Source organism: Vitis vinifera, chromosome 9, assembly GCF_030704535.1.
Source record: "Vitis vinifera cultivar Pinot Noir 40024 chromosome 9, ASM3070453v1".
Classification (NCBI taxonomy): Eukaryota; Viridiplantae; Streptophyta; class Magnoliopsida; order Vitales; family Vitaceae; genus Vitis; species Vitis vinifera.
In genome coordinates this window covers 3,981,960-3,997,332 of record NC_081813.1, presented here as the reverse complement: position 1 = coordinate 3,997,332, position 15,373 = coordinate 3,981,960, and the positions used below count along the sequence as shown (strand labels likewise).

General features: G+C 34.6%; 2 protein-coding genes across 2 annotated transcripts; both read right to left on the bottom strand.

The window, feature by feature from the left end:
* Positions 1-41: 41 nt before the first annotated feature.
* On the bottom strand, positions 42-2,819 carry LOC100241261 (pentatricopeptide repeat-containing protein At2g01510, mitochondrial). Its single transcript, XM_002284509.4, has one exon. It carries the CDS (start codon positions 2,788-2,790, stop codon positions 844-846), a length of 1,947 nt encoding a protein of 648 aa, XP_002284545.2. The 5' UTR covers positions 2,791-2,819; the 3' UTR covers positions 42-843.
* An 845-nt stretch (positions 2,820-3,664) lies between these two features.
* Positions 3,665-10,059, bottom strand: LOC100258354 (protein CURVATURE THYLAKOID 1C, chloroplastic). Its single transcript, XM_002284501.5, has 8 exons — positions 10,025-10,059; positions 6,628-6,748; positions 6,368-6,476; positions 5,476-5,570; positions 5,045-5,131; positions 4,478-4,540; positions 4,301-4,338; positions 3,665-3,916 (listed from the first exon to the last, which is right to left on the bottom strand). The coding sequence occupies exons 1-8, from the start codon at positions 10,042-10,044 to the stop codon at positions 3,862-3,864; spliced, it is 588 nt and encodes a 195-aa protein (XP_002284537.2). The 5' UTR covers positions 10,045-10,059; the 3' UTR covers positions 3,665-3,861.
* Between the last annotated feature and the right edge of the window lie 5,314 nt (positions 10,060-15,373).

The window sequence follows — 15,373 nt, the reverse complement described above, 5'->3', positions numbered from 1 at the left end:
GAAGATGCCTAATGTTTTTTTTTTTTTTAGTAGAATTGCACTTCATCCGCCAAAAATAGTTTTTTGTTTCGACTTTTTGAACTTTTGGTGGACAGGATCTGGTGCAATGGTTCCACCGGAGACATTTGCGCTTTCAAATTTCAAACTAGATCGTAAGATCTTCTTCCACCATCTTTGCACATCAGGGGACGAGACTAGTTCCTTCCTCCATATTATATGGGCTTATTTCTTAAAGTTTCACTCTCTAACAATACTCTGTATAAAAATCTCATATCATGGTGCGAGATCATGTCTCTTTCCCCTTCTTCATCCTTCTCTGCTCAAATTGTATGACATTTAGAGAGAGAATATCACAACAGAAAAGAAGAACTGCTCTTCTTCTTACCATGATGAATTCCATTAGGTAGAAATCTGGGGATAACTCTGATTCTTTCATTTCAAATGGGCTGTCATGTCTGCAGTTCATCAGTCTTTCATTTGTTGTATGAATCCGAAAACCCTCCTTTATTTAATGTCTCTGGAGACCGGAGGGGAGTGAAATGCTCCAAATTTTCCAATTATGAGCTGCCCATATAGCCCATCCTTGAGATCAATGCTTTCTGAAGCAATAACAGAGACATGATCACAGTTTCTTGGTATGAAGCCCAGTGAACTATTCAAAAAAATTCTGTAGCATTCCAACGTAATTTAACTGTTAACATCTGTTGCTTTTCTCCCAGCCAAATTCATTCTTGAATTTTCCTTCACAACATCTCCCCAAATTATGTTTCAGACTCTTGAGTTGCTTCTGTTGGAAACCAATTCTCAGACCCAAAATTTCCTTAAGGCTTTCCCTTGCTCAGTTCACCAATAATCACCACAAGAACATACACCATCCTTGAAATGGTGGTAGCGATTAACATCTCTTACGGTGATTTCCCTCTCGGTGATTTTTGATATGAACTTGATTGCAACATGGCAGTCCTCACAAATACGGAGATTCTTAGTTATTAGAAGCCTGGTTCCAGGGGGCGTACTAATGAGTCCAAATGCTATCGCTAGTCTCTCGCTGTGACTGCAAACCATATTAGCCTTCTCATCATCCTCGACATCATGGAAAACTGATCCAGTACTCGGGCTATAGCCAGCTTCTTTCATTAGTCCTCCCACCCTCTCTAACTCTGAGTATATCTCATCTGACAGAGGATGTGAAGTATCTCCAGAAAGAAATGCATGGACTTTGTTTTTCACTTCAATCCAGCTACAAGCAATGCTTTTCTTCAGTCTCCTATCAGTCATTAACTTTCTAAGCTTTGCAACTCCTTCCCACTTCCCTGCTTGAGCATAAATGTTCGATAAAATCACATAATTGCCAGCATCGTCGGGTTCGAGCTCAATTAGCCTCTCTAATGCTATTTCCCCCAACTCCACATTTGCATGGATTTTGCATGAGTTCAACAAAGCACCCCAAACACCAGAATCTGGCAACACTTTCATTTGCATTATAAGATTATAAGCCTCATCCAATCGACCAGAATGGCCAAGGAGATCAACCATGCATGTATAGTGCTGAACCGTTGGATCAATCTTATAATCTCTTATCATTGTTTCAAAAAACATCCAGCCTTCCTCCAGCAAACCTCCATGGCTGCAAGCTGATAAAACACCTACAAAAGTTATATGATCAGGCTTAGCTACTCTATTCATCTCCTCAAACAAGTCAAGTGCTTCAGTAGCATGGCCATGCATTGCATACCCAGTAATCATGGCATTCCAAGAAACAACTCTTTTCACTCCAAGTCTCTCAAACAAATTCCGTGCAACCCTTACTGAACCACATTTAGCATACATATCAACCAGTGCTGTTTTCACTTTGTCATGGGATTCAAACTCTTGCCTCCAACTCAACCCATGAAGCTCTCTCCCTTGAGGAAGAGCTGCATTATCAGCTGAGGCCGAGATTGCAGTGACAAGGGTAGCCTCGGTAGGTCTCAGACCCGTCAACACCATCTCACTGCAAAGAGAAAGACAGGCATCCGGGTGGCCATTTTGGGAATAAGCTGCAAGCATAGAGTTCCACAAAACAGCATCTCTTACCAAAATCTTATCAAAAACTTCACGAGCACTCCCCACACAACCACACTTAGCATACATATCAATAAGCGCCGCACCCACAAACACATCCTTTTCCCATCCGGTCTGAACCACATGCTCATGAATTTCCCTCCCATGCTCAATTGCAGACAGAGCGGCACATGCCTTGAGAACAAATGGGAAGGTAAAATTATCGGGCACAAGCCCATAATCAAACATTTGGTAGTACAGCTGGACGGCAGCCTCATAGGGTCCATTCCAAGCATACCCTCTAATTAACACATTCCAAAGGAAAATATTATGCTTGGGAATTCTATCGAACAGCAGGCGGGCACTTGATAAAGAATCACAAACACAATAAAGATTCACAAGTTTGGTGGCTATGACGGTATCAAAACCAAACCCAGCAAGGCAAACTTGGGCGTGGAGTTGTTTTCCAGGCTTGATCGCTTTTCGGGCGATACAAGATTGGAGGAGAGAGGCATAATTAGAGTATGTGGGTGTTAGACAAGTGGATTCCGCATGAGGGTTAGAACAAGAAGGAATGGCTTTAAGGTGCGTTTGATTGTTGTCGAATTGAGGAGCTGATGATGTGAATGAGGGATTTGGGGATTGGTATTGAAGAGAGAGTGAAGCAAAGAAGGTGGGTTTGAGGAGAGAGGAGAGCGCAGAGCAAGGAGAGGGTCTTTTCAGCTTTCTTTTGAAGTGCAGAAGCATTTTGGTTTCTAGAGAAGAAGAGAACTAGAGAGAAAATGTATCTTTTATTAACACTAAATTAAGTGTCTTTTGATAAAATAATTTAAAGTTACTTAATAACTTAATTTAACTCATTAAATAAACTAAATATATTTAATAAAATAATTTAATGATATAATTTAAAATAAAAATTATAATAAGTAAAAATAATTAATTTGTTCTTAAGCCCACATCTCTATTTTACATTTTATCTCTATTTATCATAATTACCTTTACAATATCTTTTGCTACTCTACAACCTTCACATCTTCACATTACTTGACATCATTCGCTCTGTTTATAATTTATAAGAATAAGTATATCAATTTAATGATTTAAAATAAATTTTAAATTAATTTGATCAATTAACCTTAATACTTAAAATAAAAATTAAATAATAAATTTTAAATCAACTTAAGTCATTAAATAATAAGTAATAAGTTTTACTAAACACTTTCGAGTAAAAAAAAAACTATTTTTGAACAAATAATTTGAAAAGAGGATCAAAATGTATAATTCTAATGACCAAAATGACTGAGTTGAACCAAGATCTCAATGGCTGGGTTGATTGGGTTTGATGAAAATGAAGGCCTAATGCCTCAAAACCCTTCTTATAATTAAGGGGGCTCTGGTTATGACCAATTCTAGAAAATTGGTTTACAATTTAGAACTTTCAACATTTCAAATATATTTTTCCTCTTTAAACAGATTGCCTGGTAATCAGATCATGCATCAAAGCATTAGCCATTGGTGTGTGACTTCATTACTGCCAGCTCCCATTTATTAGTAGACCAGAGACAAACCCTAATTGCATCCCAACATTTCTCAGAATCTTGATTCTGGAAGAGTTGCATCATAGTTGAATCCATTCTTATAAAACCCAGATCATTCATTTTAGCATAGAACCCAAGTAGCATACTATCCCTGATGTAAATGATGATAAAACTTTCATTGGTAAAGCAATACAAAACCAGCCAACACTTGAGAAATTTGCTCCAGTATTCAGAAAATACACCCGCAGTTACATTTGGCTGCTCCATCTGGCCGCAGACTTCACTGGCCCAGTACTTCCGATACAGACTTGTTGATGATTTCGAACAGCTCTTCCCTGCAAACAAGACACAAAGTCCATGTACTAAGGCAAACTGCAGAAAAACCTAAACACATGCTGCTTTATATATGGTTTTCTATCATGCTGGCTGGCCAATTCATACTCAATTTGGGAACTCTTTTTAAAAACAGTTTTCTCCTCTTGAAAACAGAAAACTATTTTTCAAACTAGAAAATACATTTGATTACTTTTGAAAACATTACCAAACAGGTAAAATTTTCTGTACTCCCTGAAATATGCTTCTTTTGATTTGAATTTTGTTAGCAGTATGTTTATTTTGTTTCAAATGAAAGGCTCAGAAGAAAAGCAGATTATTTCATCAAGTGGGGCTTTGATCTTGGAGAATATATTGATAGGTGAGAGCCACTTGAGTTTTCTTACCGGTTGGGCTTGAACAACAGATACCGATATATGAACCACTGAAACCCAGAAAATATTGAAGTTAGTATCACAATGGGAGAATGACATGTATAATAGAAGAATCAGCAAGATTCCATATTTTCATTTTTCTTCTCTTCTAAAAGCTAATCATATCATATATGTAGTAATTATACTTACCCAGGAATACAATATCCCAATGAATTCAAATACACCTGGGATTAGAGGAAGATTGTCGATGGCCTGTTGACATAAAAGAAAATAAATCCATATGAATATCAACTTAAAATGGTGTCATCAACTACAACAGGCAAAACAGAAACCTAATGAAAGAGCAACTTAAAAGATAAGATCAAGTTGGCAGGACTGTGCTCAACATAACTAAAATTGGAAATTTCTTGTCGCCAACTATCCAAGTTTATGATTAGATTTCATTTATAAATTGACCAATCAAATGCTGGAGAAATCTCTGGGATTTCATCATTCAATCCCCGGGTATACCCAAAATTAGGAGAAATCTCTACTAAGATGAGACCTCCTGTCCTGATGATCAGAAAACTAAAAGAAAATCGCAAAATGTTACTTCTCACTCAGCACCAATTCATTCCATCTCCCTTTGTAAATCTGCTCATGAAATGATGTGGATAAGTTCATTTTCTTTTACTGAATCTTCTAACACATATCTCAGAATCACCCTATACCTAAGGAATTTGACAAATATTAGGAAGAAAGAAATAAGGCAATTACAGTAATCAGATTTGCTGATGCCCATACAGCTACTATAGCAGCAAACCCCAAACCAAACAGAGCAAACCGATCTTCAGGATCGCCCCACTGTTTCAAACAAACTGAAGCAAAATCAGAAAGCTGGAGAAAACTTGTTTTACTCAAAGAATAAGGAATTTTAACATAATGTCAACAAAGAGGCAAAAATATAAACCAAATTAGGTGAACATAGTAGTCTTGGCCTCCAACTAGGTCAACCTATTATAACAAAGGCTGTAACCATGAAATTTAACAAAGTGCCACACAATCACAAACATTCGAAAGTGTGCTAAATGTGGCCTTTGCCAACAATTGCTTCACTCTTTTGTTTTTATTTTTCTAAGATAATTATATAATAAAAAGGAATAAAACCCTGCGTCAGCATGTGTAAGAGATAATTGTGGAAAACTCACAACATTTTGAACCGATTTAACAATGCTCAGGGTTGTTGAAGATTCAGAACTTTCTCCTGTAGCCTTTGCAACAACAGATAAAGAACTCTGTCTCCCTGCAACATGGAAATTAAAAAAAAAACCCATAAACTGAAGAAGGTAAAGAAACTAAAGCAAGGAAATTTTCAATGAACCAGCTGACTGAGCTCCAATCCTGACTTTTATGTTCATTCACAAATTAGCATATGGGTTTTAGTCGAGTACAATTTAAACTACCGCAAAATGAGTGCCCCTATAAAGTCATAAAACCTTTCTTCTTAAGCTTCCACAAATTAGTTCCAGTTCAATATTGACTGAAGTTAACTAAAAGTTGAAGTATAAAATCTTAATCAGAAGGTTTCCAGCAGAACGAGTTAAAAAATTTAAAAAGACAAAGCCCATAAAATTCTCCTCCAAAATCCTGGTCCAACCACATTTCACCTCTCTTCAATACAGATACCTGTTTTAATAGCATTTATCAGTCTACTCATAAAAAAATCACCAAATAGACAATTCTCTACTTTAGGCAGTTCAGTGACTCCTCATTCTTGAACATATACTGCAATTAAAGCAGCATCTTAAGAACTTCCCAAAGTTCCAAGATCATTATGTTTTAACCTTACTATAAAAATAAAGTGAATCAAATTAGCAGATGTGATAATTGACATGATCAGACTTCCGAAAAGTACATTACAGTTTAAATTAGTTTAACCAACATCAGTGATGCTCCATTTGGTTCGGAATCGGGAATACTATGTGAGCAAGCAAAGAAAGTAAAAGGAATTGAAAATTCTACCACAAAACAAAAAAAACCCACAATTTTCTTTCATTTTCCCGGTCTGTTCTCAGCAACTAAACGGATTGTAAAACTCACCTCTATTGATAGAAACTGGGAATCCATTAAGAGCCCTCACAAGGGCCTCTCTTCTGTGGACCAACAATGGTGGTGGCAGGCTTGCAAGAACGGAATAAGCCATATGTACCTACTCAATAATCAAGAAATTTGATTAAAAAATCAAATTTTAAGAACTGGGTTTTGCAATTCAAGAATGTAGAAGAGTATCAGAAGATCACAATAACAAGAAAGAACAAAACAAACTAAGTGGAAATGTTTGCTGAAGACTAGGGTTATACCTTGTTTTTTTGTTGGAAGAGGAGTGGGAGCTGCGAACACCAGAAAAAATTTGAGGGGTGGCGCACTAATTGAAAAGGGCTTTGTGGTAAGGAGCACTTCTCCAAGAAGCTGTGAGCCCCGCTGTGGCGGAAAACGACGACAATTGGATTAGGGTGGATAATAATTTGATGTGGATACTGCTTTCTCTGGCTAAGTCCACAACAACACTGAAAATAATATTTTGCATTTTGTACCAACGTGCAAAATTGGCTTTTGACATCAAGGAATTACGGATGAGTTTCTTACCAAGTTGAATTAGCAAAAAAAAAAAAAAAAAAATTGTCCAAACTCTTTTCATCCATGGAGTTATTTTCTCTTTCCTCTTTCGTCTAAGGAAAGAAAATTCAAAACTTAAGTGGGCAACTTAATAACTTAATTTATGTATTAAGTAAATTAAATATATTTGGTAAAAAGGGTATAAAAGTAAAAAATAATTTTAAGTAATAAGTAAAAAAAATAACTTATTTTTAAATTCTTATATTTATTTTATATTTTTATCTTTATTTATTTTAATTACCTTTATGATCTTTGTTATTATTCTATGACCTCTATTGTTACTCAATTTCATTTATCCTAATTATTATAATTTATTATGATTAAATATATTAATTTGATAATTTAAAATAAATTTTAAATTAATTTTATTTAACAACCTTAATACTTAAAGTAACAAATAAGAAATAAATTTTAAGCCAACAACTTAAATATAATTTAACTCAAAGACAACTTAAGTTATTAAGTAATAAATATTAAGTTTTATCAAACACCCCTAAGGTGACTTTCTTAGATTTTTTAATTTTTATTTTTAAAAATACAATTTTTACAAAAAATATTAAAACATGAAAATCTTTTAAGTTTTCTTAAAAACATTATCGACTTAATTAAATTACTTTGCCTAAGTAGTCAAGTAGTCATTCAGTTATCATGTGATGTCTAACTGATCATCCACTTGTCATGTGAACATCCATCCAGTCATCCACTTGTTTTATTTTGGAACAAAATGGCTATTGGAAGCAAAGTAGATGTCTACATGGACAATTATTTAGGCCTTGTTTCGTAATTATTTTCAAAAATAATTTTTTATTCTCTAAATTATAAAAAATAGGAAAATATGTTTAACAACTAGAAAATAGAAAATAATTTTCTTTTTTTAAAAAACAAAAATTTGATGTTTTCAGAAAACATTTTTTAAGTTGTTTTTATGTGTTTTTTTAAAATAATTATACAAATAAGAAGAATAATTAAAAATAAAGTATTACAAATAAAAGTTATTTTTAAAATATATTTAAAAACATAAAAATTAAGTTAAAAATATTTCAGGTTTTGAAAAAAAAATGTTTTGCAAAATATCATAAAACAATTTTTTAAAATTGTTCTTAACAACGGTTTTTCCATAACTATTTTAAAAAACATTTAAAATGTGGACTACTAACTAGACATCCACATCTATCTTTTAGTCTCTAATGATTCTCCGCAACTCATTAAATGCTCCAATAACTAGTAAGCAAACGATTATGTAATTGTTTGATTTTGAAAGACTTGTTTCTAATGGCTAGTTTGACCTTTTAATTCTATATAAAGGCTCCATACTTCATTTATTAAAATAAATAAATAAATAAAGAATTCCAAACTATTATTAATTAAACCTTTAAAAAATATTTTGAGTGTATTGAGCTTAAACTTATGTTCTATTCTTCGTAGACTTAATCAATTTTAGTTTTCTTTGTATCTTTTAATAAAAATTTATAAACTAGGAATTTATATTAATAAATTCATTTCTTGTAAACCTTATGAGGTGGGCTCAAATGTGAGGTATCACTTAAGGGAAGAAATTTAAGTGTAAGGTATCACTTCGATATTCTCAAGTATGGAGTATCACTTAAGGAATTGTTGAAGAGCAAGACATCTCTTAAGACTTGTGGAGGGTTCCTTATGAGAATCCAAATGTAAAGAGTTCAAAGACTTTAGTAGAACCCTTATCTTGGTTGGAGTTTGAGAAGAGTATATATAAATTAAGTTGCACGAAACTATTATAAAAATCTCAAGCTTGTATTCTCTATTTACTTTATACGATTGCTTCATTATTATCATATGTTCTATTGTTGTTTATTTATCTCTTACATTTATCTAAGTTAAATTGTATAAATTTGCAAAAAGTGATTGACACTTGATTCACCCCCCTCACCCCCTATTGGCTATTTATCTTAGGTTGGTATAATTAAAATCCTAACAAACAACCTTTTAAAAGAGGGGCAATAAACCTTGACATCGTCTCTAATAGTGAAAACATAAGTAGAGCCTCTCTTTTAAACTTCTTCTTAAGTGGTGTACACCCCTCATCATCAGCTACTTTTTTCCTAAGTGGCATTACTGGAATCCTAAGGTCCTCAAGCAAGTTAGGGATAGGAATTTCCATTTCCTTCATGGGCACCCCTTATGAAAGTGAAGGACAAATTCCTCAAAAATTGAGGATAAGGTGGCAATAATGCAAAACTACAGTAGTCTACTGCAAAAGCCCTTAAAATGACCACTATCAAGTAAAACACAAATTATCAACAAGGTTTGATTCAAGCCCTTAGTAATAAAAAGACACCCCTAAACCTAACCACATATCAGACCCTTAGATGTTAATCCTAAGTCAAATGGGTCACTTAGTAACCCCTTGATTCTATAAAATAAGTAAGGTTAATATGATAGTATAAATAAATAAATAAGGAAGAAGGTGGAATGGAGGAATTACAATACCATTTTCTTCTTTTAACAAAGACATAAGAAGAGCACCTCCTAAGAAGTTTAGCCCTTCTTAGTTTCCCTTGACCAAGAGAAATCCTTGATCCTACCACTTCTTGGAATATGGGAATCCAAAAACCAAACACTAAGACTATTGTTGGAAGGGTTATACCAAGTATTGGTGTTATGATGTTTAACTTTATAGAAAAATAATGATTCTCTAACACCAATGAAGTAATCAATGGTTAAATCCATAATAGCTAACACTATCGAGACATTGATAATATTAAAGGTTGAAATGGTGGAATGTCACTTTTACAAAAAGAAAAGAAGTAACATAACACTAGTGACAACGATAAACACAAGCTTACTTTCAAATGCTCAATTGGAACATAACATTGGCCTAGATGGAAGGATCATAGTTCTTTACAAAGGAAGTCCAAAACCCTCATGCTCATTGGGATATAGTTAAGCTGAGCCAAAGAATCAATATTAGATATAATACCTTGAATACGTAAAAGAGAGATAAATAAGATCATAGGAAAAAAATGCAAAGTAATATAGAAAAGAAAACAAAAAATAAAGGTGGAGATTATATAGGCACATCAAAGGTGATTGTAGAGATACCCAAGGAAATAAATTATCATTCTGCAACCACAATGAATCTTTGAGAATCAATGATGTCTTTAAACCACCTCCAATTTCAATTTTCTTGCTTATCACTTAGTCATGCATGAAAATTAGGTGTGTGTGTGGTGGTGGGGGGTGGTTTGAGATGAGACCCGCATGCAATAAATGTGATGACCATTCCTTTCATATTTGTAATGCCTAAAGGAGCCCCTAGTGCATGACACATAATCATTAGATAATAATGTGCCCACTTATCAACTGTCTTATCTCTTAGCCATTATTATGCAACGGTTCAATAACTTATTATCAATGAATGTAACAACAAGACAATTAACCTAAAATCATGTTATCTATGGTGCAAATAGATATACCAAAATAGTTTAGTTTCAACGTTATAAAAACATAGCATAGGCAAAAACAAGGTACATAAAAATTGAAACTTGTATTTTATCTATTAAGTTTTCAAACTCATCGTTATGAGTAACTTGATCGTTGAAGGGGGATAAACCTACCTAGTTTCCCTATTTTTCATATACCATAAATTTTATAGTATCAAAGAGGATCTAACTCTCAAAGATAATAGTCATACTCTATGGGCAAATGCAAGGTTTGAGGATGCCTGACCTTAATCTCATCTCAAACCCCAAGCTTCATCAAAGGTGTCCAATTTGATGTTCTTATCCAACTATAAGTTGTAAAAAATACTGTTTTTATCTTAACAACCCACTTGATTTATATTTGGACAAACATAATATTATGTTTCTTAAAAAAAAAAATGTTCAAAATGAGAAAAGAAAAACCCTACAAATTTCCTCTAGAAACGAGAGAACGACGTCGTTTTGAACCACAACAGTGACAACAAATCAAACATTTATACCGTTAAGAACAACGCTCAACTGGCTTCACTCTCCGACTCTGTGATCACACCAAATTCTCAAAACCCTAGATTGCTTTTTCATTGATGCGTCCAACTCCACAATCACAATGTCTAAATCTATGCCACTCTTTCATTCCACACCACAATCAAACGACAAGCCAAAGAAGACCTCTCTTGATCGCCGTTGTAACGGTGGATCCGGTCGTTCTTGAATGTGACCGGAGATTTTTAGGGCCGATTTCTATGTCGGAGCAGGAGGCCATGGATTATTACTGGATTTCTGTGTTGGTCCCTTTACTAATGATTTTCCTTGCCTCAGTTGTTTACCTATTGGCAGGCGAGAAAAATTTGTTCCTACTCGGTTTTCCGAAAAATGGGGGAGAAGAAAATGATTGAAAATAGGTAATAAAGAAATCAAATATTAACAATTTTTTAAGGTTTTTCTTTTCTTTTTCTTTGGGAAGTCTGGTTCTCTGTTTCCTCTTAGCTTTGTGATTCTGTTATCAATACTGGATTTTAAAATTTTAAAATTTTGAATTTGAATTTGAATTTTTTATTTTTTTGTGCTCTGAGTAGAGAGGGGTCGTTTGTTTTCCGTTATTGATTTGGAATATTAATTGTCGTATTTGTGTCCACAAGTCTTGGTATACCCTAAGTAGCTGAGTTCATGTTGATTGAAGAAGGCAGATTTTCTCTAATAATCAACTTTTGGTTTATATACACCTGGAACTCCTAATGAATACTTGTATCTAACATATTTTACTAAGGAATTGAATTGTGTTTCATTCATGTATGACTTCCGTAATATATACAAATTACAAGAACAATGAAATAAGGAAATGGAATCAAGCATTCTGCACTAAATCTGGACCATGACTGAGTAGCAGAATGTATTCTAAAGGTGTATAGAAAATCACTATAGTTAAGGAGATAAATCCTCTTGCTGAATATGTTAACTGGGAAGGTATTGACCGGGAGGATGCACTTTCCTTTCATGATGCTCTTTCCTTTCATGCCCCCACAAGATTGGGGTTGGGGTTCTGTCAAGAACACCAAGCTTGAAATGATGTGAAGTAAATGGGGCTAGAGCTAAAGGCTTGGTAAGTAAATCAGCAAGTTGATAAGAGGTGTGCACATGTACAACATGTAATTCCTTCTTGGCAACCTAATCTCTGATATAGTGAAAGTCTATTGCGATGTGCTTCATTCTAGAATGAAACATAGGATTTGCACAAAGGTAGGTAGCATTGATATTGTCACAATAGATGATTGATTGGAGACATAGTAAATGAAAGTTGAAGCTCTTGAAGTAAGTTTTGTACCCAATTCAATTCAACAGTAGAGGATGCAACTGACATGTATTTAGCGTCTGTTGATAGTCAAGCAACCGTTTTTTGTTTTTTTGCACTCCTACTAATAGGATTGGAGCAAAGGAAGACAATGGAAGTAGATATTGAGGTTCTATCATCCGAGTTCCCAACCCATTTTGAGTTTGAGAATGCATGCAAAGTGGAAGTGGAGTGATGACGAATAAGTAACCATGAAGAAGTGTATGTTTAAGATATTGAAGAACCCTCTTTACTGCTGTCCAATGAAACAAAGTAGGGCAATGCATGAATTGTGATAGACAATTAACGACAAAGGAAATGTTCGACCTTGTCAAGGATAGATATTGTAAGGCACTAATGGTTTGTCGATAGAGAGTTGGATCAATAGAAGGGGATCAGTTATCAAGCTTGAGGGATTCACTAGAGGAAAGGGGTGTGGTCAGCTCTTTAGCACTAGCCATGTTGGTTTTGCGAAGGAGATCTCTGATGTATTTGTATTATGATACAAAGAAGCCTTCCGTGGTAGAGATAGCTTCAACTCCAAGAAAGTAACTCAAAGCATTGAGATCTTTCAATGAGAATCGATTAGCTAAGGTAGAGACAAACTGGTTGACGAAGCCATGGGATGTACCTGTAAGAATTATATCATCCACATGTACCAACAACAAAAGAGTTAAATTGTCACGAAGAAATATGAACAAGGAGGTATCCAACCAAACATTAATAAACCTGAAATCGAGTAGAAACTCGTGTAACTCATTATATCATGCCCTAGGAGCTTGGTGTAAACCATAAATTGCTTTTCTCAACTTACATGCATAAGATGGATTCCGGGGGTCAACAAAGCCATGGGGTTGCTCCATGAAGACCTCATCTCAAATGTACCTTGAAGAAAAGCATTGTTAATGTCAAGTTGATGTAAGGGCCACCCTTTTGTGACAACAATGGTGAGAATAACACGAATGGTTGTGAATTGCACAATTGGGCAACTGTGCCATGAAAGTTTACATTGGAACATTGATTGGAACCTTTGGCAACTGATTGTGCCTTGTTTGGGTAAGTGATCCATCAAGATTTTTTTACTTGTAATATACATTTACATCCAATGATGTTTTGTGTGGGTTGAGGTGGAACAAGAGTCCAAGTGGAGTTTCTTAAAAGCGCATCAAATTCTTCGCTCATGGCTTAACGCCAATGAGGAATATTTTTGGCTTATGAGAATGATCTTGGTTCAAAGGTATCGGGTGTTTGTGAGGAGGTGACATGATAGGTGTAGAAATTATCCATGTTTTTGGGCTTAAAGATGTTATTATGAGAATGAGTAATAGTGTGAGTACGAGGATTGGACTCTAGTGAGAGAGAGGTTGGAGATGAGAGTGAGGTGGATAAAGGAGAAAGTTGATTTACCTAAGGTTGAGAGTCATTAGTCGGGGAGCATGGAGATGAGGTTAGTGCATGAATTATACTTGATGATGGTTACATGGTTCCTTGGTCCGCGGGGGAAGAAGGTGAGTGTTGGGATATTGATGTGGAAGAGGAAGGTGATTGAACTTACATGGTTAAGGGAGAAATGAAGGAAGGAGGAGCTGATGAAGGATTAAGAATGGAAATCCCTTGGTTTAATGGAAGTGAAGAATGTGTAGAAAAGTCAATGCCAACCCATTTAGAGTACCCATTTTCAGTTACCCTTAAATCATCAAATTGAATTTTTTAAAAAGGAAACTCACTCTCAACAAACATTACATGTCTGGACGTGAAGATCTTTTTGGTGTGAGGATCAAGATAGTGATAAGTGTTATGGGCTATTGAATAACCAATGAAAACACAAGGTCATGACTTGGGATTTAACTTATGGGTTGTGTAGGGTTTTAACCAGGGATAACATAATGAGCCAAAGATCCTAAACTTAAGATAATTAGGATTAGTAGAAAAGAACTTAGAAAATGGGGGTTGGTGTTGGAAGATTGGAGTTGGGAGGCAGTTGATAAAGTAAACTGTAGTAAAGGCAGAAGACCAATAACTAAGAGGAACAAACACTTGATGCAAAAGTATGAGACCAATCTTGAAAATGTGCTAATGCTTATGTTCAGTGACCCCAACAAATTGTGGAGTATACAGAGGTGAGGTGAGATGTTGAATAACACAATCAACTAAAAGAAAGTGCAAAACTTGATATTCATCCCCTCCATTGAAATTAACTATGGTAATCTTAGTATTGAAAAATATGCTCAACTAATTTTTGAAAATTGTCAAAGATTTGGGGAACTTCAAATTTAAATCTAAGATTGTAATACCAAATGTATTTCGTGAAATGGTTGACAAAACTCACATAGTTGCAATAATTGTCAAAAGAAGTAACTAGTGTAGGAACCCATACATCAATGTAGATTAATTCAAGAAGTTGAAAACTAGTCAAAGAAGAAGTCCTAAGAGGAAGTTGATGGCTTTTATTATATAAGTAGGAATCATATAATTCAAATGTTGTTTCAGATAAAAGTAATGAATGATTTTACACAACATTTTTTGGAATTTTGAGAGCAAGATGACCTAAACGTTGATGATAATGGTTAAGAGATACTTTGGTAGTGATGATAGATTTTATGGGATGGTTGGTGATAGCCATTCATGCACATCGCCTCTCTATCCTCGCACTAATTATGCCCCCATGTTCAAGTCCTTCACAAGAAAATGAGTAGGAAAAAATTCAATAGAAGCTTCATTATGTTTACAAAATTGAAAGATAGATAAAAGATATGAATGGATGATGCTCACAAAACATCATTCAATGTAAAATTGCTAGTAGGTGTAGAGAGTGTTGGGATTGAGGCTTAGAAAACATGACATAATGTAATAAATTGAAATTCATTTAAAAAATTATTTATCTATGTTTCTGGGTTTCCCTTTTTTTATCCTATATGCCTTAATTGGTTATATGAGCATGCATGCCCACATCACTTGCATTGTACATAATTTGGGTGCATTAGAAGTTGCACAAAAGTTCCAAGTCATGAGTTCCTTGTAAAGTGATGAGTAGTTCATAGTCATTTCATGGATTTGAGCAATTCATTTGAGACTATGGTGCACTACCTTCTAATTGCAGGGACGACTTGTCTTGGTCATTGGGATTGTTTTCCCATGGTT